The sequence below is a fragment of the Lethenteron reissneri genome, chromosome 63 (assembly GCF_015708825.2).
Source record: "Lethenteron reissneri isolate LAM-NWPU_2019-01 chromosome 63, ASM1570882v1, whole genome shotgun sequence".
Taxonomy (NCBI): domain Eukaryota; kingdom Metazoa; phylum Chordata; class Hyperoartia; order Petromyzontiformes; family Petromyzontidae; genus Lethenteron; species Lethenteron reissneri.
Window position 1 is genome coordinate 8,306,881 of NC_083841.1, and position 27,480 is coordinate 8,334,360.

At 46.9% G+C, this 27,480-nt stretch overlaps 1 protein-coding gene across 4 annotated transcripts in view; it reads right to left on the minus strand.

Annotated features, from left to right (window-relative positions):
• Nucleotides 1–866: 866 nt before the first annotated feature.
• The window catches only part of LOC133358847 (galactosylgalactosylxylosylprotein 3-beta-glucuronosyltransferase 1-like), a 52,160-nt gene continuing 25,546 nt past the window's right edge, over nt 867–27,480 (minus strand). For 2 of the 4 annotated variants that reach the window (XM_061577297.1, XM_061577298.1), the window contains exons 3-8: nt 26,372–26,564; nt 23,409–23,667; nt 12,449–12,646; nt 6,504–6,692; nt 4,799–4,903; nt 867–1,942 (exon numbers count right to left, since the gene is read on the minus strand). In XM_061577297.1, coding sequence (XP_061433281.1) covers nt 1,856–1,942; nt 4,799–4,903; nt 6,504–6,692; nt 12,449–12,646; nt 23,409–23,667; nt 26,372–26,564 — 1,031 coding nt within the window. In that variant the 3' untranslated portion in view covers nt 867–1,855. The remainder of the gene's footprint in view (nt 1,943–4,798; nt 4,904–6,503; nt 6,693–12,448; nt 12,647–23,408; nt 23,668–26,371; nt 26,565–27,480) is intronic. The other 2 variants (XM_061577300.1, XM_061577299.1) reach the window with 2 other exon arrangements.

Sequence of the window (27,480 nt, forward strand, 5' to 3'; positions counted from 1 at the left end):
ATTTATTGGCAATCGATTACATTGGCCAGCTATACTCGGGATCGAGTAGTCGTGTCACCCCATTCCCTTTATTTGATTGGATATTAGCCCTGAGGCACAATGACATGATTAACCCTCAAATTATGATTAGGTATTTTTGTTTCCTTAAAATATGATTATGTCCGTTTTCATTTTAAACGTCATTCAATGAAGTATGTAAAAATCGCATGTCAATACATGCACCGTTGTTTTGTCTGATCTGTGAACCGCAGAAAGTAATTTAAGATTTAAAAAAACTGCCATTTCAAAAAGGGCTGCCCGATCAACTTTCAGCTGGGTGCCAGATGGAATGAGCCGAATCGATACCAATGAAACCTCGATTCACGATGACTATACATAGGCAAGAACACGCCCCCCTTCGGCTGATGCCCCGCCCACTTCCATATATGGGGTCACATATTTGATCGGTGATTTCGTTGTCCTGCAATGCCACCCCGCCAAGTGCTCGAGGAGACGCGTGGTCAGGTTGCTGCTCGTTGCGCGGCGTGCTTCACACAACCCGTGCAGCCATGAGCCCCTTCTGCAACACGGTCATTAGGTTACACGATGCAGGTTGTGAAGTGACCCTCGATGCAACTTATTACGATCATTAGCGTCGTTGTGCAGAAAATGAGTGACAATAAACAGACAATATATTTCCCACATCTGGGACCCATCAACTCTCCGATAGGGTGCTTGGAGATACACATCTGCCAGTTCACCAGTATTGGTTGAAGCAAGCCGGACACGACTGATGAGCCACTGAATGGCAAAACCGGTCTAGAGTTTCCTTATTTGTAACCAATGCTGCTGAAAGATTGCACTCCCAGAAGGCCGTGAGACTGATGGGATGTGTAAACACACTTTATTGATGTGGAGGCGTACTTCATACTATGTGAACATTTGAACTTTGTATTTGGAGACTTAAAACATTCTATATGTGATCGGCAATTAGTTCACATCCCATACGCTTACACGGGAGGATACATTATGATCTCCGGCAGAGTCAATTTAGGTTCCTGTTTCTCTTCCAACGGAGACTTGTTAATTGCATTTAAATTAGGGTATCAATCATTTTAACAATTGAGTTCTACGTCATTTTAGTTTAGGAGATTTGGGCTCTGAAACCAGCACACATAAACAACGGTTGAATCGTACATTTGTGACAGTGGGGATCTGTTCTTTCATGCAAGCAGGTGCTATATATGTTTAAGTGCTCATCGCTACCATTTATGCATGTTACTGAGAATGAATATAAAAAATAACATTGCGAATCGAAACCATTAAACGGCTCAATGTAAACAACTCCCGATAGCAGTCACAGTGAGCACCGCACAGCAGGCGAGAAACACACATCGCATTATTGCATCTCGAGCAAAGGCAATTACTTTTCCCATGCAGAGTGCATATGTCATGTGCATGCGATGGAATGGACATTTGAGAAAGGGAGCTTAATAGCCCATGATAATCATCCGGGATGAAGAAAGATTTTGATTCTGAATGGAATTTATAAAAAATTTAACTAAACCACGCAATAATATGTATTAGTGCAGGGTAGGGAGAAACTCGACTGGAGAGTGAGCAACAAGGGGGCTGAGCAGCCACGTAATGAAGATGAGAATATAGCACTCTTAATAGCCTTTGTTTCAATCAGAGCACCCAAGTGTTATTGTAATAATAATTACTTGAAATGTTAAGGTGCATTTCATCTGTAGAATTCCATGTATGTGCAGGGATCATGACGCAAAGCAGTGCTCTACTTGTTTCGGCAACAGGACCATCACGTCGCAGTAAACCGTGCAAAAGCCGGCATCGTGCATGAAGCAGTCATCCGTCATTACACCTCCACATTGGGGTCAGAAAAACCTTTTCCTCGTTCACGCTGAAAGTTGGGTTTCGAGGTGCGTGTGTGCCACACCAGCACCTGAAGGACACACACACGCATGCACGTCTTTCCATTGTTGAAACTCACCACTGCTTCCATAACTCACCACTGCTTCCATAACTCACCACTGCTTCCATCACACCCCACTGAATTTTTGTTCTTCACCTGAGGACGGCTGCTTGCGTTGTGGCCGAAACGTCGTGAGAATTGTATTTTTATTATTTTATTATTTCCCTTATACGTGACTTTACCGAAAGAACCAAGAAGATGACACACCCCACTGCTTTCACAACTCACCTCTGCTTCCATCACACACCACTGATTCCACAACCCACCACTGCTTCCTGACTTACCACTGCTTCCATAACTCACCACTGCTTTCATAACCCACCACTGCTTCCTGACTTAAAACTGCTTCCATAACTCAAAAATGCTTCCATAACTCACAATTGCTTCCATAACTCACCACTGCTTCAATCATCCTCCTTTTCAAATCAGTTGCCACCATTTCCACTGACCACACCCGGGCATATATCTCAGACACCCTAGGTATATCAAAACTGTGCAGTCATATCATGTAATAACATTAAACACAATCCCAACAGAACCTGGAATGAATCAATTCCTTAAAATACGAAACACGGAGGTCCAGGCCACTCTTGCACAAGAGACAATGTTCCATTTTTTCTCAATGGGTTTATTTAATCTTCTGGTTAAATAGGAGATTGATCACGAACACAGATACCAATCTCTAGAACACCTAGCCTCTTCCCCTGGGTAGGGACAATGGGGAATAGGAGATGTGGATGTGGGTTGGGCAGTTGGGAGGAGAGTCATCTCACATCTTCTCTCGACTTGACCCAACGCTCAGGGCTCTGGGCTACTCACGCAATGGAGGATTGCTTGCATCAAACCAACTACAGTATGTGCAATATCAGTGGAACTCGACTAAACTGATGCCATACTCAAAGTCAACACCGGTCCACAGTTTCCTTGAGTTGAGTCAATGCTGCTGAAACGATTCACTGCTAGAAAGACGTGTGGCTGATGGGATGTGTAAACAAGTATAACCCGTAAAAACAAAGTTTTTCACTATAAATCCTTTATATGCGTGGCGGCTAGAGTCCTCTCGTCCTCTGGCTTGAGATGGCTGCCACCTATGGGTCAGATGAGTGCATGGCAGCATTAAGCAATTGGTAATTAAATATAATATTTTTGTCCTAAAAAGTGTAACATTTTGGAAATATTTTTTTCACGAACATTAATTGTCACGCACAACGAGTCTGTGTGGAAAATGTCAGCTCGATTGGATCACGGGAAGTGGGTTAAAAAACGACCGAAAGATTTGCACGGTCGTAAGCAAGCAAGCAAGCGCGCAAGTGAACTTAATATAAAGATTTAAAAATACTATGTTCTTTATAAAGATGAATATACAGTAAACCCTCTCTATCCGCGAGGGCTATACGTTCTTGAAAATGCTCGCGAATGCATAATTCTTGAGTGCAGAAACTGTGTTCCAATGGGAAAAAAATGGGGTTACTTTCCTGGTACGAGTGATTACTCGGACACTTGTGGACTAAGCGGGCAGCTGAGCGGTTATGCCTAATCTTAGCAGTTTCAAATGTGTAGTGGAATAGCGCTGGCTGCTGGCAGAAATGGGGATCTGCGACATACAGCAGTCCTAATGTCAGCAGGCCAGAATATACACGAGAGGGGAATTTAGGGGAAAGGTCACAGAAGGGGCCCACCAGGAACCCACTAGTAGGTTCCAGAAAGGGAGCGTGGCCTGGGCAGAGCAGGGCCACGCTGACAGTTTAAGAGGGGCCCCTGTGGGGGACCTCAGGCCTGTTGTTGGAGCGGGATCCCAGTCGTGCTGCTGAAGTCCATCGTCGCCATTCTTCTCGTCGTCATCTCCATTTCTACCATCTCGGGGAGCCACTAGCCAGGCAGTCTACCAACTGTCCTGGCTGAGGAGCGTCGCCGATAATAGATGGACTAAATATTAAGTGTGTTAATACTGATGGTGCTCATTAATATAGATGTGCTTCTAAGTCTTATTGTCTCCAAGTTAGTCACTACAAATGTAACAACATTCTGTATGCACCTCCCCGGTGTCGGTGGTCTGGCACTACGCACACTCGCAAATACTGGAGTCTGGCGGGTGTCGCGAATAGGGAATTAGTATACATTTAATTGTTCATGAATGTGAAACTCGCGAATCCAGAACTTGCGCATAGCGAGGGTTTACTGTATTCAGGAAAGAGGTGTATTTGGCTGCCAATGATGCCAATGGTTATCTGTTTTCAACACGTCTGTACAGTTTGTCAACTTTCGAGTGACAGTCTGTCTCCCCTCATTTTGTTGCTTTGTTTCCTGCTGTTGTGCTTGGTCTCTCATTGACATGCTAATTTATCTACCCCCCCCCCCTCTCTCTGCCCCCATCTCTCTCTATGTAAGGCGTTGTGTGCCTATGTGTTTGTCTCTCTCTGTGTGTCTCTGTGTCATCTCTCTCTCTGCTTATGTGTCTGTCTATGTGTCTCCGGTTCTGTGTTGTATCTCTCTCTTAAATTTAGCAATCTTTGGAAGAACGTAATCAAGCAGGTAGGGTGTTGACTGTTATGTTAGCCGACTATCTGTGTTGTATTGCATTATATTTCTAAGTTTACTAGGTTTGTTTTCTCGTTCATTTATACCTGATGATGATTGCTTGTGTTGCAATCGAAACGTATGCTATTAATTAATTAATTTATCTTTCTACGTGACTTTACCGAAAGAACCAAAGAGTAATTCCTGCAGTCACGAAAGCGCCAAATCAAGTTTAGTCAAGATTGTCTCTGTCATGCACTGCTTAAATTGACCTATCTGACCGGAATGATTGATCGGACAAGGGCTCACCTTGGTGCAGTTGTCAGCTTTTGGCTCCAGTTGGTCTCTGGTCACGAGTTGCTCGAGAAGGCTGGACTCCTGGTTCCCACTCCTCACGTGGAACTTGAAGTATGCCTGCAGATGCAATAGGCTACTTTCAGCAATAATATCGTGAAATTTCGAGAGTTTACATTTAAATGTGCAATCAGCATGTGCACAGGTAATTTTAATTAAAAGTGTTGGGAGTCTGGAACCGGCTGTCCAGACAACACGCCGTGGAACTGATTTACCAGGATTCTTCACAAAACTCCTCGATGAGATTCTAGAATGGATCTGCTACTCACAACCGATTTGAACTAGATGGAACCGAATGGCCTCCTCTCTTGTTTTAAATCTTTCTTATTTTATTATGTTTGTAGAAGGGATGTGAGTAGTCTGCTGGGGTAGAATGTGCAACGTGGATAAAACGGGTAGTGTAAACTTGTTGGAGGTAGCGATACGGTAGCCGAGGTTGAGAATGAATGGCAGAGACAACGATTGACATAGGTAGAGATCGCGCTGTCTATAGCTAAGCTATTCAGCTAAGTTATTTTTTTATTGTATCACTTAAGGCCCAGTGAGCTATGCAGCTCTTTTCAGAAGCGACCTGGCCACAAATGATAGCTCAATGAAGTTGCTAATTGTGTGGAAATTTACAGCAGTCAGATACTCAAAACACACGTCAAATCTAAATGTGTAGGGAAAAACCGGATGACCCGGAGAAAAATCTACGTGACCACGGACAGAGCACGCAAATTCCAAATACAAAGGAGGTGTCAGGGTCGGGATCGAACACACGACCTCCTGTATACCAGGCGAAGTAGGTGACATCTCGCCACCGTGGAACCCTATGGTCGTAATTATGAGGAATAATGGGACGAGACAGAATAATGAGAAACATTTATACGTTAGTTGTGGTTGGAGGGTGGTGGTATGACTGGGGTTGACTGGATAGAGTTGGTCAGTCTACAGGAATAAGGTTGGCTGGGAGCTGGGCACAAGACAGATGTGGGGCTCCCAGTATGACCTATATGGAAATTCTGACTTGTGGCATGGAGAGAGTGATAGAGAATAAAGGGTTAATACAGCGGCCGGGAAACAATCGTTAATTTGCGTGTTGAGAAACAAAACATCTAAGGAGACATCACGTTTCCTTCCCATATCTATCCCTCTCCACATACAACAAAAAATTGTATTTATTACCCTATTCCGTCACTGCCTGTGGAATGTGTGGCCAATGGGATGTTTAAAATGGACACTTTATTTCTCATTTGTAGGGACATTTGCGGACAGGAGATTAATTTTCTGCTTAGTTATTATGTTAATCATATTCTCCACAAAGGCATTGATATTTTTGCGTCACGTGTTATGACTCGCGTATAACCATGCAAAAGTTACGCTGGTTAGCACACTTTTTATGAAATACAATATTTGAGAATTTCCACAATTTGTCCATGTCAGCATTTAAACTAAAATGTAATGCTCTAAGTAGGCTACATCCCGAGACTAAAACATATTCATATCCGACACTTGTGATTGGTCGATCGCCTGAGCAGAGTTTACCTGCTCGAGAGGACCCTTGGCGCTCCGAGACTTTTTTTGGGAAAATATGTTTATTGGTGCACGCTGGGCATTCTCAAAGATCTGGCAGTAGCATCTTTACCATTAGCTCACAGCACCGGTGTTAGCCACCTACTTTAGGATTCTGCAGGAGTAGGTTCAGGTTGATGGCGAAACCGGCCATGTCGATGGCGAATGATCGCGTGGGGCCGTATGCAACCTTCCAGCCGGTGACCACGCCATTGGCCCCCACCACTACAGATTCGTAACGCAAGCCGCCCACAAACGCCACGGGCCACACGGACACATTTGTTGTGTGTCGCATCTGAAAGAGTGTGGGGGGTGTGGAGGGGGGTGTGCACAGGAGGCAGTGGGGGGAAGGGGGATATACGTTTATGTGAAGGATTACATTGCCCGTGAATCTATTTAATTAGAAACAGCGTCACCTTATGTACCTTCAGGAATTAAACATTCCACAGAATAATCGCCAACCATAGGCAGAATTTACTCTTTGGTTCTTTCGGTAAAGTCACGTAGAAAGAAAATAAATTAAATAATAACATGCAACGTTTCGATTGCAACACAAGCAATCATCAGGTACAAATGAAAGAGAAAACAAACCTATAGAGAGAGAGGGGGGCAGAGAGAGAGGGGGGATAGAGAAATGAGCATGTCAATGAGAGATTTGGAGCTTTCGTGACAGCAGGAAATAATAGAGCAACAACACGAGGACACAGAGAGAGAAACACACTTAATCAAACAAACTTAGCAACATTTACAAATGCTAAGTTCGTTTGATTAAGTGTGTTTTCTCTCTCTGTGTGTCCTCGTGTTGTATTTCCTGCAGTCACGGAAGCTCAAAATCTCACATTGACATGCTAATTTCTCTATCCCCCACCTCTCTCTGTCCTCCTCTCTATTTAAGGCCTCGACACAGAGGCATTGTTTCTCTGTGTGCCTATGTGTGTGTGTTTCTCTGTGTGTCTATGTGTTATCTCTCTCTGCTTATGTGTCTGTCTATGTGTCCGGCAAAAACAACCCCCTACCTCCTCGTGGTGCCGCACGGGCAACATTGTCGTGGACAGTGCTGTGGGGGGGAGGGCCAATTCCGATTGGCCTTTTCCCTCGGGGCGTTTGTAACCACCACAGCGGCTAAATGGGGGCTCTGGATGGGTGCGAGGGGCTGGTAACCCGTCCAGCTTCAATAAATTACCACAAAACCACGTAAAAAACATCTAATTAATAAGCGTGTGCCGGAGGCCCCGGGGGGACAGGCATCTATGACGTCTCCTGGCCAAACCCCATTTGGTGGAGCCAGGAGATTGAATCTTTCCCCTCGGAATGTTCAAACGCTCACTGCGGAGGAGTTGCTGCCACTCCTCTGTCGGGAGCTGGAACAGTACCGTCTGGATCGCTGTGGTAATCAGGAGGCCCGGTGGACCGGCTCTGGCTCCTGCAATCATGAGGGGTGGACAGTCCTCTACTCGGGGCAGGAGACTACCAAACAACAGGGAGTGGCTCTTCTTCTGAACAAAAATAATGAAGGGGGTGTGGGAGCGTGGCGGTGAGGTGTGGGAAGTTGTAAGCCCCAGGCTACTTTGGGCTCGCCTCCGTATCAACCAGAAGCGAGGAGTGGTGGTCGTGGTTACTTATGCCGCCACCTAAGACGAACATCCGTGGAGGGATGCAGGCAAGGCCGATGAGTCAGACGCCTTCTAGGACCTCCTGTCACAGGTGTTAGCTAAAGTGGCCCCTCGGGATAGAGTCATCTTGTTGGGTGACTTCAATGCCCGAGTTGGTCATGATGCTGGCACCTGGTCTGGAGTGATTGGAAGGCATGGGCCAGATCAGCTCAATAACAATAGTAGGAGGCTGCTAAATTGTTGTGCAACCCATGGGCTTGTAATTACCAACACGCTGTTCCGGCATCGGCGCATCCACACAACATCATGGATGCATGCCGGGTCCAAGCAAGAACATCTGCTGGACTACATAGTGACGGAGCAGCGGATACGCGTCCATGTCCTTGACACCAGGACCTACCGTGGAGCTGATCTGCCCTTTGACCATCGACTTGTCATCTGTATGATGCGCCTGCCATTCTTCCACTCCGGTGGTGGGTGTACACCCAGGACCCCATTCAAACCTAAGGTGGCCTGGTCTCAGCTAGCTGATGAAAGTTGCAAGCGAAAATTTCATCATCGCTTGTGGCTGGGGTTGGCATCGTCCTCCATTCCTCCAGTTGTCGAGGGTAAATGGGCGAGGTTTAGGACTGTGACTTAGGCAGCTGCAATGGCTGCTTTGGGAATGCAGTCCAGACCTCCCTTAGAGAGCCTTGAGGCGCTGCAAGGATGGGTGGTGGTCGTGGGTTGCTGAGGATATGGAGTCTGCCTCACTGGCCCGCGATTACAAATCCCTATTTAACTCCATAAAAAGTAACCTGCAGTGCCACACCTATTACCATAATTAGGGGAAAAAACGGTGATCCAATCTCTGACCCCCAGGAACAGGTTTGCAGATTTGCTGAACATTTCTGTGAAGTCCTGGGGGAGGAGAAATCACTCGACATGGAAAACATCTTTGGACAAAATGGGGATGCTGAGGCTGCGGTGCCTCAAATATTGGAGGAAGTAGTTACCCTCTATGAGTGACTGGCTGGGATGCCATCTATTGAGGAAGTACTAAAGGCGATCCAGAGTCTGAGACCAGGTAAGGCACGGGGCAGAGATGTTCTCCCAAGCGAAATGCTGAGGGAGGGTTGCGTTTGTGCACAGACTGCCCTACATGATATCATATCAACAGTTTGGAACACTGGACGGGTTCCACAGGATTGGAAGGTTTCCCTTGTGGTCCCCCTCTTTAAGAAGGGGGACCGCGCAGACTGTAACAACTACAGGAGCATCTCACTCCTCAGTGTGCAGGGAAAGGTCCTGTCTAGGATTATTCAATATCGCCTTGCCAGGCACGCTGAGGAGAGGCTTGCGGAGCACCAATGTGGTTTCAGGAATGGGCGGTCTTGCACAGACGCCATATTTTCTGTCCGTTTGCTACAGTAGAGGTGTAGGGGATTCGAAGAAGACCTACATATCTGCTTTATTGACCTGAAACTTGATTTAGCGCTTTCGTGACTGCAGGAATTACTCTTTGGTTATTTCGGTAAAGTCATGTAGAAAGAGAAAATATTAAATTAAATAATAGCATATGACGTTTCGATTGCAACACAAGCAATCATCATCAGGTACAAATGAAAGAAAAAACAAAACCTAGTAAACTTAGACATATAATGCAATACAACACAGATAGTCGGCTAACATAACAGTCAACACCCTACCTGGTTTATTACGTTTTTCCAAAGATTGGTAAATTTAAGAGAGAGATTAAACACAGAACCGGAGACACATAGACAGGCACGTAAGCAGAGAGAGATAACACAGACACACATAGAGAGACAAACACATAGGCACACAGGAAAACAATGCCTCTGTGTCGAGGCCTTAAATAGAGAGAGAGGGGGGCAGAGAGGGAGGGGGGAGTAGAGAAATTAGCATGTCAATGAGAGACCTGGCACAACATCAGGAAACAAAGCAACAAAACGAGCGGAGACAGAGAGAGAGAAACCACACTAAATTAAACAAACATTTAGAAATGTAATGCAATGCAACACAGAAAGTCGGTCAACACACAATTAACGCATGGCCTGGTAGATTACGTTCTTCCAAGGATTGCTAAATTAAAAGTTAAGTTTCTGTATCTTGTCTCTCTATCAATTTTCACACATGCTAATTTCTCTACCCCCCTCTCCCTCTCTGCCACCCTCTCTTTATTTAAGGCCTCGACACAGAGGCGTTGTTTCTCTGTGTCCCTATGTGTTTGTCTCTCTCTGTGTCTCTGTATTATCTCTCTCTGCTTACGTGTCTGTCTATGTCTCTCTGGTTCTGTATTTAATCTCTCTCTTAAATTTAGCAATCTTTGGAAGAACGTAATCAACTAGGTAGGGTGTTGACTGTTATGTTAGCCGACTATCTGTGTTGTATTGCATTATATTTCTAAGTTTACTAGATTTTGTTTTCTCTTTCATTTGTACCTGATGATTGCTTGTGTTGCAATCGAAACGTCGCATGCTATTATTTAATTTATTGACCTGGTCAAGGCCTATAATATCATCAGTAGGCCTGGGCTCTGAGTTGTTCTTCGTGCTTTCGGAGTTACTGCCCCTCTGCTCACGATCATTAAGGACCTTCATGATTTTGAGCGGGCCTGGTTAAAACTACATGGCCGGGAGTCGGAGCCATTCCCTGTTCACCTTGGGGTGCGACAGGGATGTCCTCTGGTTCCCACATTATTTAACATAATTTCATCCACGTAGTTCGTGAAGCCTTTGATGGCTGTACCAGAATAATTTCCATCTGGTACAGATACAATGGGAGGCTGACCGATGCCCGGGTGTCGTCAAGGGATGGCTCCCTATTGGTCAACCATGTTATGTATGCCAATGATTTGGTAATTGCCGCTCACTCAGAGGAGGAGTTGGAGGCGCTGCTGTTGAAACTGCGTGCCGCTAAGATTTGGGGCCTTTCCATCAGCCACACCAAAACTAAGCACCTGCCTGGGTATTTTGTACCATCAGGCACTCCACCTCCACAATTTCCAACCGGTGATGGGGCAGTTGTGGAGAGAATGGAGAGTTTCCCATACCTGGGCAGTGTGCTCATGACCGGCTCCGGTTTGAAATTAGAGGTCTCACTCAGAATCAATCGATTGGCATTGTTTTTTCATCGGTTGCATAACGCTGTGTGGAAGCTACCTGGTCTGTCATTCCGCACAAAACTTCAAGTCTTCTTGGCCACGGTCATTCCCTCCCTTCTCTATGCTTGCGGAACGTTGACCCCCCTAATGGAGCATCTTCACTGATTGGAAACATTTAGGCTGGCCTGCTTACGATCCATTCTGGGTTTAACCAGGCTGGATTTTGTGAGGAGCTCACAAATCCTTGAAAAATCTGGGTAAAGTCCCATCGGTGAGCTCCTCCGGCAGGCAAGGCTGCGTTGGCTGGGTCATGTAGCCCACATGCCCAGTCACCGCATGCCTAAACAGCTTTTGTCGGCCGGATAGAGTGGGCTAAACGGGCGCGGCATGGGCTAGAGAAGAGATGGAGTGATGTGGTACAGGAGGATGTGGAGCTGAGTGGACTTGCCGATGACTGGTACCAGCAGTGTCAAGATCGGCCTCTGTGGAGGAGGCTCGTGAAAGACGCTGCTTGGCAATTGGAGGCAGTCACCCTCCAACAACAAGGGAGGGCGGAGGAGTGACGCTCACAACAACGAGCGGAGCACCGGGTGGCTAAATCACAGCAAGTTGGCACAGTAGGGGGCACAGGTGGTGCATAAACCAGTTGTCTCAGTCGACCCGTGGCATCTGGGTCTGCCCCTTGACCTCCTGCCAGCGGGCGATCGACACTTCACGTGGCCTCAAGGTGCACATATCCTGGCACAGGCGTCGTTGTGACGTCACAGTCACTTCGTGGCGAATGGCGGTTGTTGTTGTGTTAGTGTCTTGTTTCTCTCTCAAATTTATCAATCTTTGTAAGAACGTAATCAACCAGGTAGGGTGTTGACTGTTATGTTAGCCGTCTCTATGTGTTATATTACATTATATTTCTAAGTTTGCTAGGTTTGTGTTCTCTTTCATTTGTACCTGATGGTGATTGATTTTGTTACAATCGAAACGTCGTATGCTATTATTTAATTTGTTTTCTTTCTACGTGACTTTACCGAAAGAACCAAAGAGTAATTCCTGCAGTCGCGAAAGCTCCAAATCAAGTTTGAACCATAGGCAGAGTTTGACTTCTATATTGGGGGGGGGGGGCAGGGGTTCGCTTTGTTCCTCACATTAGGAATCGTGGTGCATATGATGCATTTATTTTTTATATTAATTTTAAACTACTGAAAATGTATTAATAGGTGTCCAATTTGGAGGGGCGTTGCCACCCCCATGCCAAAACTCCGCATATGTCTTTGACCAGCAATTCATACAGTAAATGGTACAACCACCACACCTTACAGTATGCGAAACGGACCTCACCTCCTCAAATATGTCCATGCTGTAAGTGTTGTCGTCGTCTGCAAAATAGACGACCCCGTTCAGAGCCCGAGGATCCAAGCCAGACTCCCCGGTTGCATCGTGAGACCCATACCGGTTGCCATACGTCTCCCTGAGCCAGCGCAGAGCCTCGTTCCTCTGGAACGTGCCTCTTGGAAATGAGGAGCGGCTTCTGTTGGGCTGAGAGCAGGAATTTCTTTACGTTTAAAAAAATGTATTTCACCTTGATGCATGATACAGAACAGATGGTTTAGTGGCTGCGAGACTATGCAGTGGGAAGCACAGCTTTCGTTCTTTCACTCTTCTCGCCCCTCCTTCACTGGAACAAACTTCTCCACATGAAGCAGTCACCTTCGCTCAGTAGTTTCCGCTCTTCACTCACAACTCACTTATTGTTTCTTAGCTCACCCCACGACCCCCTTAATGCCCCCCTCGTAACACCATCGTTACTGTTCCCTCTTCATATTCTCATTGTATGGCCGTGATTAATTTCCCATTCATTCGATCCAATCATCATTTATTGTCATCAATTTTGCTTTCACCGAATTCACGCATCATCACAGATTCGTCCCCATTGCTTCCTCTCGTCTATTTTATTCACCTCATTTCCACCACTACATTCACACACGATATTGTACCATTCCTAATTATCGGCAAAGCGCATTGGTTAAGGCGCTATATAAATTACGCTAAGATAAGCGGTCGAGTTTTTGCTCCCCACCTTAAAATCAGACTGACCAGCGTGGGGAAGTATGGCAAGACAGCCCCTCCACGACCCGCGTGGCATAGAGGCCCTGATCTAGCAGTGTATTGACACAAAACGACGCACATGTAACCAATTAAGGCACAATACTGAGATGTACGAATATATTTTTTAGTCGTTTAACCAATCTCATTCGCGTTATTGTCGATGTTTCTGTTTGGTTTGTACAGCTTTGTTCTCTCTGTTAGTTTAAGTTTAACATGAGCACACAGTTTGCATGCGGTCTTCAGTACAGAAGAATCTTGATTATCTACGTGCGGTTTATCCAATATGCGTATTAACCGCGCACCTGAGATTTTGACATAAATTAATAACTCATGGATTTTCCCAAAGCCCAAATGAGTAATCTAAACAGTTTTACATTGTTATTTTTGGGAACGTTTATTACAAGTCACGTGCTTAAACTGGTCAAATATGTGCGAAATCCATGTGATTACCTCTACAGTACAGTAGTTGCATATCTTTACAACAGTGGGTGGAGTTTGATTGATGTTGATTGACGTGGCTCTGCTATCCACTTACTGGGTGGAATCTTCTGTGCCGTAGCAGGAAAGTGTTATCACTGAGCACGCGCATCGCTTGGTCGTTAGATCATTAGTATTCGTTCTAAATCTAAAACGTAACAAATTGAAATCGTTAGTGAGTGATTTATCCCATCATTTATTTTGTGAGTTTAAATTTACTAAACAGCATGATGGCAGATAAACGGAAACGTGCTGTTTAAACTTTGAATCAGAAACTCGATATTATACATTAATTGGAAAACATAATTTATGCCCATAATCGTGTTTTTTGGGATAGACAAATCACGATTTTTAATTATCCGCAGCCGTCGTCCCCATAGTTAGCACGGATACTCGAGAGTCTACTATAATTGAAAACGTCGCCCCCTTATGCAGAATACTTGATCCGTGTATTTGTGAGCTTGCTCAGCCCAGGGCAGTGAAACACGTGAGAGGAGTCTCTCATTAGCCTTTGCAATAATAACATATACTGACACGTATAATGCACATGCTGTCAGCTACACGAAAAATTATCACACAACTGCCATGCCGCTACTTGCTTCGATAGACATTTCACAAATTGTTATTGAGCATTTAAATAAAATATACATTAATTATATATGTACATCATGCAAATGTGCGTCTGCGGTCTGCCCGGCGAGCGTGTAACTTCCCTTTCTCTGACATCCATGGCGTGCATTAGGCAGGCAGACAGAAATTCAGGCAGGAAGCCACCCAGACCACTTTTTTGTAATATCGTATGAAGAGTATGATATACTCTTTTGATTCTTTCGGTAAAGCCCCGTAGGTAGAAAAAATTATAGATCACGATGTTTCGATCACAACACACGCAATCATCATCAGGTGAGACAAATACAGCAGGAGAACTGCTGAGGCAGGAGAAATATAGCGAAAGAGCTGCTGCAACAAGAGGTTATATCGGTTTGAGGTGGGCTCAACCCAAGGGTAAATGGGTGGAGCTAGAGATGCAATTTGCATGTAAATGTAAGATATTAACATGTCAATGTGAGACGGCTCCAGCCACAGCGGCTGTGTTATTGAGAAGATTAGCATGTCAATGTCAGAGAACCGGGCAACAAAAAAGCTATAAATCGAGGCCATCCCAAATATACAATATATAAAGTGACGGACGGGGGAAGGGGACAGAAGTACAGAACCGTAATAGGCAAAACGCAAAGGAAGAGAGAGAGAGAGAGAGAAGAGAGGATAAGGAGAGAAAAAAAACAATACGCGAAACCTCAGGACCCCCTCCAGCACAAGCATCTCCCACTCTCACCGTGTAACAACACCCGCAAGCACAATAAAGGCCAGGTTCAGCCAATGACCAATACGACATTCCGAGTCCGAAAACCAACTGATGGTGTGGGAGTGTGTGTGTATGGGGGTCGCGAAAACTGAGTAGTCTTTGATTGAGTCCTTGTGGCCGGGCCCCCAGGTGAAGTGGACGTACTCTCCCTGGGGGTCCTGGGGGGAATTTGAAAATGTCCCGTCGAACCCCGCTCCTCATGAAGAGCAGTCGGCTGGGTAGACAGGCCTTCCGTTCCCATAACTTGAGAAGACAGGTGGCGGCTTGGGGAACGTTAAACGCGCGTAACCTGAGGACAGGATCACATGACTCCCCTGAGGACCAACCTCAGTGGGTACACATCTCAGCTCGCCTGACACACCCGACACTCAGCCCCTGCATAGTGGAGATGAGATTAATTAACGTGGCACGATTAAAGGCTTGAGGCGAGAGGGACGTACAAACCAACTACGTCGACCCTAGTGAATTTGATCACGCTGGGGCCGAACGACCCGATTCGCATCAACCGGCCCCCTCCAGGGTTTAAACATTTTGGATGACATACCCAACGGTATTTGGGGACATTGCAGCCAGGCTCTGTCACCTGGAGCCCACTCATGTCCAGAAAGACGAAAACCCCTCAGCCGTTCATTCACCAATTGGTGTGAATTGGAATTTTCCCTGGAAGCCTCGCGTGCTTCCGAAAGCCTCTCAAGGATGAGGTGCTTGGCTCGGCTCATAAGTGGACATCAATGGGGGGGTCGTGTTCTCTCCCGTACATAATAAAAATGGTGGACGCGTGATGGGCCATTCTATAGGCAGCCAGGACCCCGGGAATATGCATGTCCCAGTCAGGCTAGACTCGCTGACCTGATGGCTCCGTCTGGGGGTGAAGAAAATGTTTTACCCTGATAGGGGCCCCCTTGTCAATCACATAGCTGTCGAGAAATGCCTCGGTGATGGCCGCTGCCAACTGCTTGGGAAGCGGCCAGGTAATCGGCCACCATGAAAAATATTCGACGCCCACCAGTAAATACTTATTCCCACGAGGGGTGGTAGGAAATAGACCAAGGATATCAAGACCGACCAACTCATGTATGCGGGAAACTCCGAATAGATTGCAACGGTGGATAACAGAATTTAGACAGGGGTTTCCGCCGTGCGCACTGCACACACCCTTTCAATACATTACTGACATCCTCCGCCATGCCGGGACAGAAGATGTCGAGCTTAAGTGTGGCTAGTGTCTTATGCACACCCATGTGCAGCAGTAGTTTGTGCACAATGCATGAGCAATCTTCCTCTGAGGATGGCAGAGGCTACACCCCGTCGATTCCCATCCCTGTCCGCCCCCTTGACATGACGTCGTAGCTTAAACAGGGAAGCATCCTCAACTTGGAGGCGTCCCCACTCCGCATGGTACAAGCCAATAACGGCGTAATGCACCTCTGGACCGTCGGCTTCATCAGAGGTGTCAACCTTGGCCGACGCCGCAAGGGGAGGGTGAGAGTCTTCAGCAGGCGTCTTACAGTGCCCCGAGCCCAAGAAACATGTGCACCCGTCGCTTGTTGGTAATCACGAGAGGGCATCCACGTTCGTGTGTTGGGTACCTTTGTGTTAGGAAAAATTAAAGGAATAGTCCTGCAGGACTTACAACCAACGTGAAAGTTGGCCGGATGGCTGTTCAATACGCAGCGCATACTATAGTGCTGCATGGTCAGAGCACACCTCAAAGCATCTGCCATGAAGATAGGGATGATACTGTTGCACAAACAAAAACAATAGCCAAAGTTCCTGGCGTGTGACACAGTACGTTGTTCGGCCGGAAACAGCACTCTGCTGCCATATGCTACAACACTCTCCGCACCATTAACTACTTGAGACAGAACAGTACCAATTCCGGTGTTGCTAGGATCTGTATCAAGGACAAACGGCAAGGAAAAGTCGGGGTATCGGAGGGGAGGGGCGTTCACCAAGCCATCACGGTGCAAAATAAATTAGGCCCACTCCTCTTCCCACCAATGTAACTTCTGACCCTTTGCCATTAGGGCGTGGAGAGGTTTGGCAATAGTGGCGAACCCGGCGACAAAACAGCGGTAATTGGAAGCAAAACCAATGAAACTCCGCTCCTCCCCCCACTGACGTGGGGGTCGGTCAAGAACGCACACAAGCGGTGCTGTCCTAGTCCGTCGCTATGCCTGATTTACTGACTATGTGGCCAAGGTACTGAACATATTTTTGGAGCAGGTGACACTTCTGAGGTTTAAATTTGAGGTTCGCCGCACGCATCTTAAGAAAAACAGCACTTAACTGTTCCAGATGCTATTTAAACATACCGCTAAAAACTATAAAATCGTCCAAATAAATCAGGCACGAGTCCCACTGGAGGTCAGCCAGAACCAGTTCCATCAATCGCTGGAACGTAGCCGGAGTGGAGTGAAGACCCATCGGAAGCGGATTTAATTCAAACCAGCCTTGTGGTGTACGAAAGGCTTTCTTAGGCTTAGAGAATTCATCTCGGGGCAACTGCCAAAATCCGGATAGGAGGTAAAGAGTTGAAAAATAATGGACTCCTGCTAGAGCATCCAGGGAATCGTCCATTCGAGGAAGGGGATACGCGTCAGCCACAGAGATCTTATTAAGCTTATGGAAGTCAACACAGAATCGCACGGGCTGGTAGATGGTGAGATAATATTGGCGGCTAACATTTCATCAACCACCAGCTGTACGTGTTATTTTTCCATTGGGATCAGCCAGTAGGGGTTCTGCTGGATGGGAGCAGCATCGCCCGTATCGATGTGGTGACTTAAAAGAGTAGGTCGGCCAATGTCAAATTTGCCCTTGCTATACACATTGGATAATTTGTGCAAAAGCGCTCTCAACTCCCTCCTTTGGAACTCGAACAATTCAGAATTCTCAGAACAAAGCATATCCATCCAATTTTCATCGGAAACCTGTTACGGCTTCATATTTGATGCGACCCCCACACCGCCAACGATGTTTCCCTGGCGAAGCGCGGGCGACGTTTGGGCTAGCACGGTGCCCTCCTGAATGACAGATGTGTCCAACCCTGCATTCATGACCTAAAATGAACAGTTCCTGGTCATTGAATACCAGAGTCTGGACTCTACCAACGTCAACCCTAGAATGGCTTTGTTTGAGGGTCCGAGGAGGATTCCTCCCGCAGTTGCCTCCTGGTCAAGCGGCTTCCGCAATCGTACAGGAACCAACATTTGTGTGCCTGGGGGAATCTTTACAGTCCTACTCGCAAGCACTTGTACAGTAGCGTTGGCCATGCACAATTGATGGGAGAAGGCAAAAAGGCCATGCAATGGCCTAATGGTAACTTGAGGCACCATTGGTCAATCAAAATTTTCAGGGGCATCTCCCCAAGGAAGTCAGTCCTGAGCAAGCAAGGAACAGCAAGGGACGTTGATACAAGAACCGGTCCCATCAATTTGATATCTCCAATACACACCTCCATTGTTATTTTCCCAATGATGCCCAATGTGCCGCCGTTTGCAGCAAAGCACGGAATCCCGACGGCACATAAGGTACAACATTTAGGGGGCAGAATGTGAAAAATCAACTCGGAAATTAAAGTTGCGGATGCACCAGTATCGACGAGCATTGATTTCAACCCCCTCTATCATTCCGATAACAGCGGATGAATTTGCGGCCACGGCACCCACCCTATGGGCCAACTCCAACCACTCACCCGGTCAGAGCGGCCAGTCAGCCCGAAAAAATCTGTACCCTCATGCCCTGACACACGACGGGAATGAAAACCATCCGATTGCGATGAGTGAGGTGGATTCAGGTGCCGAGTGTGTGATGTGTCGCAATTCACCTTTGGATATAGTGGAGTGGAGAATGGTCGGGCGGATTACAACGGTGGTCCAGGGAGGCGTCGTTGTGGCATGCGGCAACCCGACGAGATGTGTCCCGGCAGGCCGCAGTTGTAGCACACGACGATCCTGCTCCCAGGACGAGGAGAGGTCTTTTGCCGACAAAATTGTTAATCCCATCGCACCATGCCATCCCCCCACGAGCCTCCACTTTGGGCCGAATCACAGGCTTGGACGGGCTACACATTTTCGGGTGTATCACGCATCTCACGAGGCGGGTACATGCCGCCAACCCCTTGTGTCGTTGCAAAAGCAGGTGCGCCTGGATGCATCTTGCAACCTTGAGAGAAGACAAATCGTCTTTGTCGACAGCCGGCAGAACGATGTTGAGGTCCTTCGCCAGCATCAATAATCTTTCAAGGACCAGTGGGTCGACTCCGTCATGGTCCATCTTCAGAAAGGCAGCCTTCGCTAGCGCCAATAGTACACTGCGGAAGGCAGGGGGTGTCTCGACCTTCCCCCTCGTTCGGGCAGCGAACTTATCGTGAACATTGGACAGCGGTTTGTAGATTGCCACCATCTGCGCAAAGGCTTGTTGGAGCGTGGCCCTCTTCAACGGCGGGATGGTGCAAAATGCCGCCAAGGCGTCGTCGTCAAGCGCAGCAAGTAGCACTTTCAGCACCTCCACCTCTGTCCATCCAGCGAGGTCGCAGTTCATCTGGAACCGGCGATTGAAGGCCACAGAGTCGCCTCCCGCGGCAGAAAATTATTGAACAAAAGGTAGACGTCGCCTAAGGGATGGAATCTCAACAGGCGAACTTGACGCAGTTTCAGACTTGGCGGGCTCTTCGCCCCGATCCACAACCAAAATGGCGGCCGCGTCTGCCGGCTGCGCAACGGAGCTTTCCAGGTGGCGGGAAACAGCGATTGGATAGTCAACCCTGCGCAGCTCTGGTGCTTTCTCCTTCACCGCTGCCTCTTTGCGGTCGAGCTCCGCGACCATCGCAGCCACGGCCTAGAGGAGTTCCGCGAGGTGGGTGCGGAACGTGCGGTGCTCTTTCCTCGACGGCGGTGAGCTGTTGCTGAGGTGGTCGTCGCGATGCTCTGCCAGCGGCGCCTCACTCCCTTTCTCCAAGGTCGCCATCCCCGGGCTGTCTGAGGAATAACGCCTTCGTCGTTCTCATTGTCCGACAACGTCCTGGTAAGTAGTCTGCTTCGCATAAGCATAACCTTTTCAGCCAATCTTACTGACAAAATAACGTTTGGCCACTTGTGACACGAGTTGTAATGGGTTCAACTGAGTCGCAGACGTAGACTTGGAGGAAACACATTTATTAAGTTCCAACACACGGGGTAACTTTCCCTTAACAGAATAACAACCTGTGGTGGTGACCACCAGGCTAACTACACTAGTTACAACGTAACTGCTGCTAAGAACCGAGACCAACAGCTTCCTCCGCCCTTGGCCACGTCCACCTTCCAGAATCCTCGGGAAGGATCTGGGTCCCAATCACATGACCACCCCCAGCCCCCTCCTGGGGCCCCTTTGTAGACTTAACTGGTCACGTGTCCTCCCGGGTCAACCAGAGTGCCATGGCCTCGAGTAACCTCATCCTTCGGCTGGCACCCACACACCCTGTCCTGTAGGATCGGCGCTGCACGCAAAGCGTGGTGCCATCTAGCGCTATCATTTAGCACTCACCGGGCCCCTCTAGGGCCAGTACTACACCCACACCTTGTGGTATCCGCGATGCCACTACACCACACGCCGTGCCTCTCTAGGGCGGGCACTGCACGCAACATGTTGACATCCAGCGATGTCACTACATCTCTGGAAGAAAGTGGGCGTGGCATTGCCCATAGAGGCATGTCTTTCCGATATATAGTCTTGTGGAAAATTAATCGTGGTGTCTATTGCATCGATTCTGCTCAGAGTCTATCCGCCAGCCAAATTAGCGTATCGATTCATCATGGGTTAATCACTATATTGATTGGCGATCCACGGATCGAGTAATCCCATTGAATTGTACTATACAGATTCCCGCGGAACGTGTGTTTACGGTAGGCTGTGGTTAATCTTATGCAAGCTCCGAACGAATGCACTGCGGAGTAAATCAATTATTGTATGTTTTATGCCATTATGAAAAGTTATTATTTGTATTCATAAAATGCTGAAATAATTTATTTTGTATATGGAATCATACTGGTAGTAACCTCCTGGTTACTCCAGCCGACAGGGGATGATTTTGTCCATACCTCGTGCAGGGAGGAGCTGGGTGGGGAGGGAGGGGCTGGGTGCGGAGGGTGGGGCTTGGTGGGAAGGGGTGGGAGGGTGGGGAGGGGCTGAGTGGGGAGGGTGTGGAGGGGCTGAGTGGGGAGGGGCTGGACGGGGATGGTGGGGCTGGGTGGGGGGTGGGAGGGGTGGGGCTGGGTGGGAAAGGGCTACTCACCCCGTGGTGCCCTTAACACGTTCCTTTTTGAGTAGGCAGGTAGGAACTTGTTTGGACAGCGCGGCGTTCGGGGGGGGGGGGGGGCAGTTGGATGAGTGGGAATGTTTCCCCTTCCCCCCCACCCTCCCCGACATCGTCAACCAATCGCGGCATAGCTCGGTGTTCGGTGGGGAGGTGCATGGGTGGGCGGAATTCCGGATATGCACGACAGACAGACAAATAATCCCTGGTGGACAGTGTGGAAGCTGTTGTTCCTACCTGTATAAGTGGAGTGTATCGTGTCGTGTATAGTGTAGTCTGTAGGTTAAAATTTGAGTTTCATAAGGGCACCACGGGGTGACCAGCCCCTCCCCACCCTCCCCTCCCCACCCAGTCCCTCCACACCCAGTCCCTCCCTCCCCACCCAGCCCCTCCCCACCCTCCCCTCTCCACCAGCCCCACCCCTCCGACCCCAACTGAATCACCTTAAGGCTGGGAATGTTGAAAGAAACACGAGGGTAAAATACTGTATCTGCTTTTTTCTTTTCAAGACTTCCATTGTATGGAGCCACCCTCCCCCAGTTCCATTTTGTGAATGAAACATCACCCGTCTCCTCATTGGCCCGAGTCGCGGCGGTGCCCCCCCCCCCCACCACTAACCCACCTCTCTACCAACCCCAACCCACCGCTCCCATTGGTCGGCGCCCCTGAGCCAATGGGAGGGCTCTGGTGGGGCAGGGCCATGCACGACAGACAGACAAATAATCCCTGGTGGGCAGTGTGGAACTTGTTGTTCCTACCTGAATCAACGTTTAACCTACTCACGCCGGCTTGTGCCCGCCCTCACAGTCGGACATATTTGCAGAATACACCATGCCGCCATTGACCCTGGCCATTGACCGAGCAACCCAACGTTACTACCAGCTCCCTCCGCAGGAATGTGTTTATTAAAGCCGTTACTGATACCCTAATGAAGCCCTCATATCGCTCATAGGTAAAAGATAGCGGTCCAGAATGCATCTCCATTGGAGCGATGTAATAATGGTCTCCTACAGCGTTGTTTCATATAGCGCTCCGTTTGCGACCACCAATTAGCACGAATGGCTACGTACGGTGCGAAAGAGGTCCACACCTACCAAGAACGAAGCCTGAGGATTATAGGGGGGATGCCTGTAACTTACAATGCGCTGCGGGAATCTTCCATCATGGCTGATTTTGCACTATGTTGTGTATTACCTGATGTCTTATAATTATGTTTTTCTAAATCTTGCTCATAAGCGCAAGGCCCTTAGATAAAAAAAAACTCGAGGCTCTTGACCAAATAATGTCTGGCGCACAATAGCCACTGAACATGATCATGGTGATGAAGAAGACGTTTGTGTTGTATGATGATGATAGGTGTGTAATGACCAAAATTTTACCCCAAGCCAATGTGCAGCCTACAGACTATTCGAAGATAAACCAAGGTTTCAGATTGGTGGAAATAGGCCTCTAGAGGGATCGGGAGGCAAGCTTTTGAAGTGATTGGAGGAAAGGGTCTTAATGAGAATTGGTGGGAAACAAAGTGGAACCCCGAGGCGACGATTGATATCCATTAGAGGGGAGGGACAGGGATTGGCTAAGGGAAATACAGTGAGGGAACATTCGAGGAAGGAAAGTGGAACGATATAAAAGGGCAAAGCACAAGAGGAGGGGACGTTTGCAGGAAAGTACAGCTTCAAGATCAAGCACCAAGCCCGGACCACGATTGTGTTGCATTAAAAAATAGTCGCGCCTAGTACTTCGTCGTCCGACTCATTACAGGTGTACACTGAACAAGAAAGACACTGACTGCCCAGCCACATTGCACATAGGAAAATTACAGAGCATGACAGTTTTGCTCATGTTCATCAGTGTTCATGAGATGAAAATGTTATGTATAATAATGTTAGATAGAATAAGAATGCTGCTAAATATTGGTGTCACATGTTTGTATTTTATGTTTTGTGTCTATCACCTTGGAAGCATCTGTACAATCGTTTGACCAAGATGATGATCAAGCTGATGATGATGATCAAGCTTATAATGATTATGATCGAGCTGATGTTGGTCACCTTAAGGGGGTCCTGTTTAGGTGTTTCCATGTGCAGGTGGCTGTAGGATAGCGGCCAGGCGTTGCGGAGCACGGCGGAGACGAGAGCCGAGGGCGCGGGCGCATCCTCCACGACCAGCCAGTGCAAGTTGGGCACCAGGGCCATGGTGTGCGAGAGGCGCGTGAGATCCGCTTTCTGTGTGGCGCGAGCATACGTGGGGGTCACGGCGAAGATAACGGGAAGAGCGGGGTCCCAGCGAGAAGTGCAGAGCCTCCTCCACCTAATCACCATCACCACCACCATCAGCACAAACATAATCACCATCACCACAATCACCACCATCACAGCAATCGCCACCACATGACCACCAACCCCATCAACAACAATCACCGTTCCCCACTAAGTGGTGGTGATGTCACCACGGCGCTTTTGCCAGTCAATAAAGCGGAATTTTTTCCATATAATTTTCTCGAGTAATCATCAGAAACTATTTTTGATGGACATGTAAACGATGTGCACGGACTCACAGCCTCGTGTCTATAGTCCTGTATGCTATGTGGCTGCCATATTGCTGGGAGGAGCTGGCAGGATATTCCTCTGTCAGCTGCACCTACTGTCACATAACCAAGCCCACTTGATCACGAGCCCAGTCTACACGGAGGGGTCTTGCTTTTCCTGACGTCGGCCCGACCTACTGCTTCATAAGCCCTACCGACGTCTCTTTCAACTTGGGAAGCCCCTGGAGCTATGCACTATTAAATCGAGATGGAAAACTAATTTCTGAAAAACTGCGTTTTCTGTTTAGTTTGTTGTCCTTTCCCTGCACCTCCAAATAGCACGGTTGGTTGAGTACGGTGCAAAATAATTTCAACATACATACAGACATGCATACAACTTCACACACTTCTCGTGCAACACTACCCCTTGACCATCATCATTCAAGTTCAAGTTCATTTAATAGGTATAGCCCTATGACCCATTCGGCTCTTGAATCGGGTGCAACCGCAACAAACAAAAAGCAAAAACATGAACAAAAAAACATCTTAAAGTGAATATGTGACTGAGTGCAAACAGAAAATCCAAGAAAAGACAGCAAAATATTGCAGAAAAAACACCGTACACCAACGCTGTGTGCAAAAATACCAGTGGGATGCAAGTAAAACAACCAACAACAACCAAAAGACAACTTAGATTAAGGCCATCAGTCTAACTCTGTACTACAACAAACAAACATGGCTAAACCAATACACTTTTCGAATCACCAAAATAAAGCCATGAAAGCAATGAAACAGTGATCATAGGAACTGTGACGTTAATTTCACAATAAATGGCATAAAAACATGTACTACCAAAACCCTGCAGCCATAGCTGGCTGCATGAGTCACTCCACAACAGCAGGAGCATCAATCGGAGTATTATAATTTTTCAATGCACCTTTAAGATCAGCACACTAAATTAAAACACAGGTCATACTTTGTAGCGATCATCCGGAGCGAAACATTTTATTTTAGGCCACTGAATAGCACTGGCAGCTAGGGGTGTACAACTCCTCTAGAGCAGTTTTGAGTGAAGATCTCATAGGTAGTGACTCAAGTTTCAATTTATTGGCAACAGCATTCTAGACCTTGTGGGCATCAATAGCAAAGGCCCTTCCTCCAGTATATGTACGGCAATAGGGAATATGAAGCTGGTAAATGAGTGTAGACCTTAGGTCAAATTTGTTCTTTGAAACAGAGAGGAGATCCAGCAGATAATCTGCGGATTTTTTTGTAAGTACATCATGAATAAATAAGATCTGGTGCACAAGCCGTCGAACATTCAGATATGTTAAGTTTGACCCAATGTAGAGATCACAGTGGTGAGTCCTATATGGGCAGTTCAATGCAAATCTTAAGGCCGAGAGATACATTGAGTCAGGCTTTTTCAGTACAGTACTTGGGGCTGATTTATACACGATGTCACAGTAATCAAATAGAGGCAGTATGGTAGCTTTTATCAATTCCAAACGGAACATAGAGGGGAAGCAGTGCTTGTGTCGATATAGAAAACCAATTTTATTTTTTGTCTTTTTCCCAATATAGTCAATGTGATCTTCAAAATTCAGTTTTGAATCCAGGATGACCCCAAGATACTTAAAGATCTTGACTTGCTCTATTTGATCATTATTTAAGGAATGTAATTGGGGGACAATAACTTCCCGCTTTAGTCCTGGTGAGAAGCATAGCACCTTGGTTTTGGCAGGATTTAGGACTAGTTTAAGAGCAACTAGCTAATGTTGTAGTTTGTTGAAATCACTCTGGAGCTTAGCAATCACGTCATCCGGAGAGTGGCCAGCAGTAATCAGTACCGTGTCATCTGCAAACAGATTTACCCTGGAATAATCCAGTTCAGTGCCCAAGTCATTTACATAAAAAGAGATCATGAGTTCAGGCATGCCACCAGGTGATATTCAAAACTCGCACAAAAAATATCGGATTCTTTTTTAGATAGTTATTCTGGACACTGTGACAGCCATTCTGAAAAGGAGACTGCACTCGGCCAAAAAGCAAACTCTCTTTGCATACATTATGACAGCATGATAATTTGTCGAATGCATTGCCCCTTGACAACCCTGACCCTTCTCTTTTGACCATGCAACTAATTTAATGGTTAATATCTATGGAACCAGTGCCAGTATAAAAACTGATGAAAAAAATAGGAATAGTTTTGACCATTTTTGGCAATGAAACAGGTGTTAAGATGTTCAAACACCAAATCGATAATGCTTTGCAAAAGGTATATATTTTGGTGGTTGAACATCTTAGTACCTGAATGGTTAATGACAACCGTTTAAAAAAGAATAAGTCTAACTTTTTTTTCTGAGTACACCAAAATAAGTGAGTTTTTGCAGTGCACTAATTGGAGCCCTTTGCATCAATGACTCCCACATGTATTGACATGGGCTGTTATTTGATTCAGTGGAAACTGTGATACTGAAAATGTACCTTTTTCTGGAAGTGTCGATGCTATTCGTGTCGTCATCACCATGAAGGTCTGTGTCATTTAAACCATGTGGTGGGCTGCTTTTTATTCTCCGGGGAAACATATCCTGCCTCCCGGAAAAAACTTCATCACCAACTTCATACGTGCCGAGGTCATCGCGTAGCCGCGTATTACACTGGGGATTTTTTTCTTTACCTGTGAACGCATTTACAGAACGCGGAGCTCAACTTTCACAGCAGGTGGTTATTGTAGATTTTAGTTTTTTATCCCTCTGCTGTGTGCTCATTTTGACAAACAGGTCCCGCAGATATGTCAAGCCTCTAAAAGACAAATTGCCACGAGACTAGAGATGGCATCCAGCACCTCAGGCATGTTACAATGTGGTCATTATTTAGTCCCGGCAAGAGATCATCGTTGCAAGTCTACTACTCCACGACCTCGGTCTGTTATGATAACTTTGAAAGATATCTCGACACAAGCTAAAATTCAAAAGATACACTTTTCTGTAACATGATTTCAGGCAAACTGGCGCATTGGCGGTACACTGGTGCAGCATAACACACACCGGGCCTCATAAAACAGATCCAAAATCTAAATTTGAAACGACATTCGTGTTCCGACTGCTTCGACATCACGATAACTGATTTTGTTGACGCACCAACACCACCCCGCAAGATTTTCTGACCGGGGTTGCAAATCGCGGGAAAATAAATATAATTGCGATTATAATGGTATTTTTTTTTTAAATACCGCACACCACTGCTGTACCGCCAATACGTTCATGTGCAGTTATCCATGTTGAGTTGTTGTTCAAAAGTTGTAACAATGGAGACATTTAATTACATGTGAGTGTGCAGCACAATGTTGTCTAACATTGTGTTCATGTTCGACACTATCACGTTTTTTTAATTTCTAGACAAGGCCACAGTTTAAATCGAAATTTAAGGTCACAGTACTTGTTCATGTGCAGTGTAGTATGACGATGTGATGTCATGCATGCTGAGGCGCGATGACGTCATGTCACGGGAGCTACTATGTGACTTTACCGAAAGAACCAAGAAGATGAAAGCGGGGTCGTTGTGGGAGCCCAGGTTTTGTTTTCTCTCTCGTA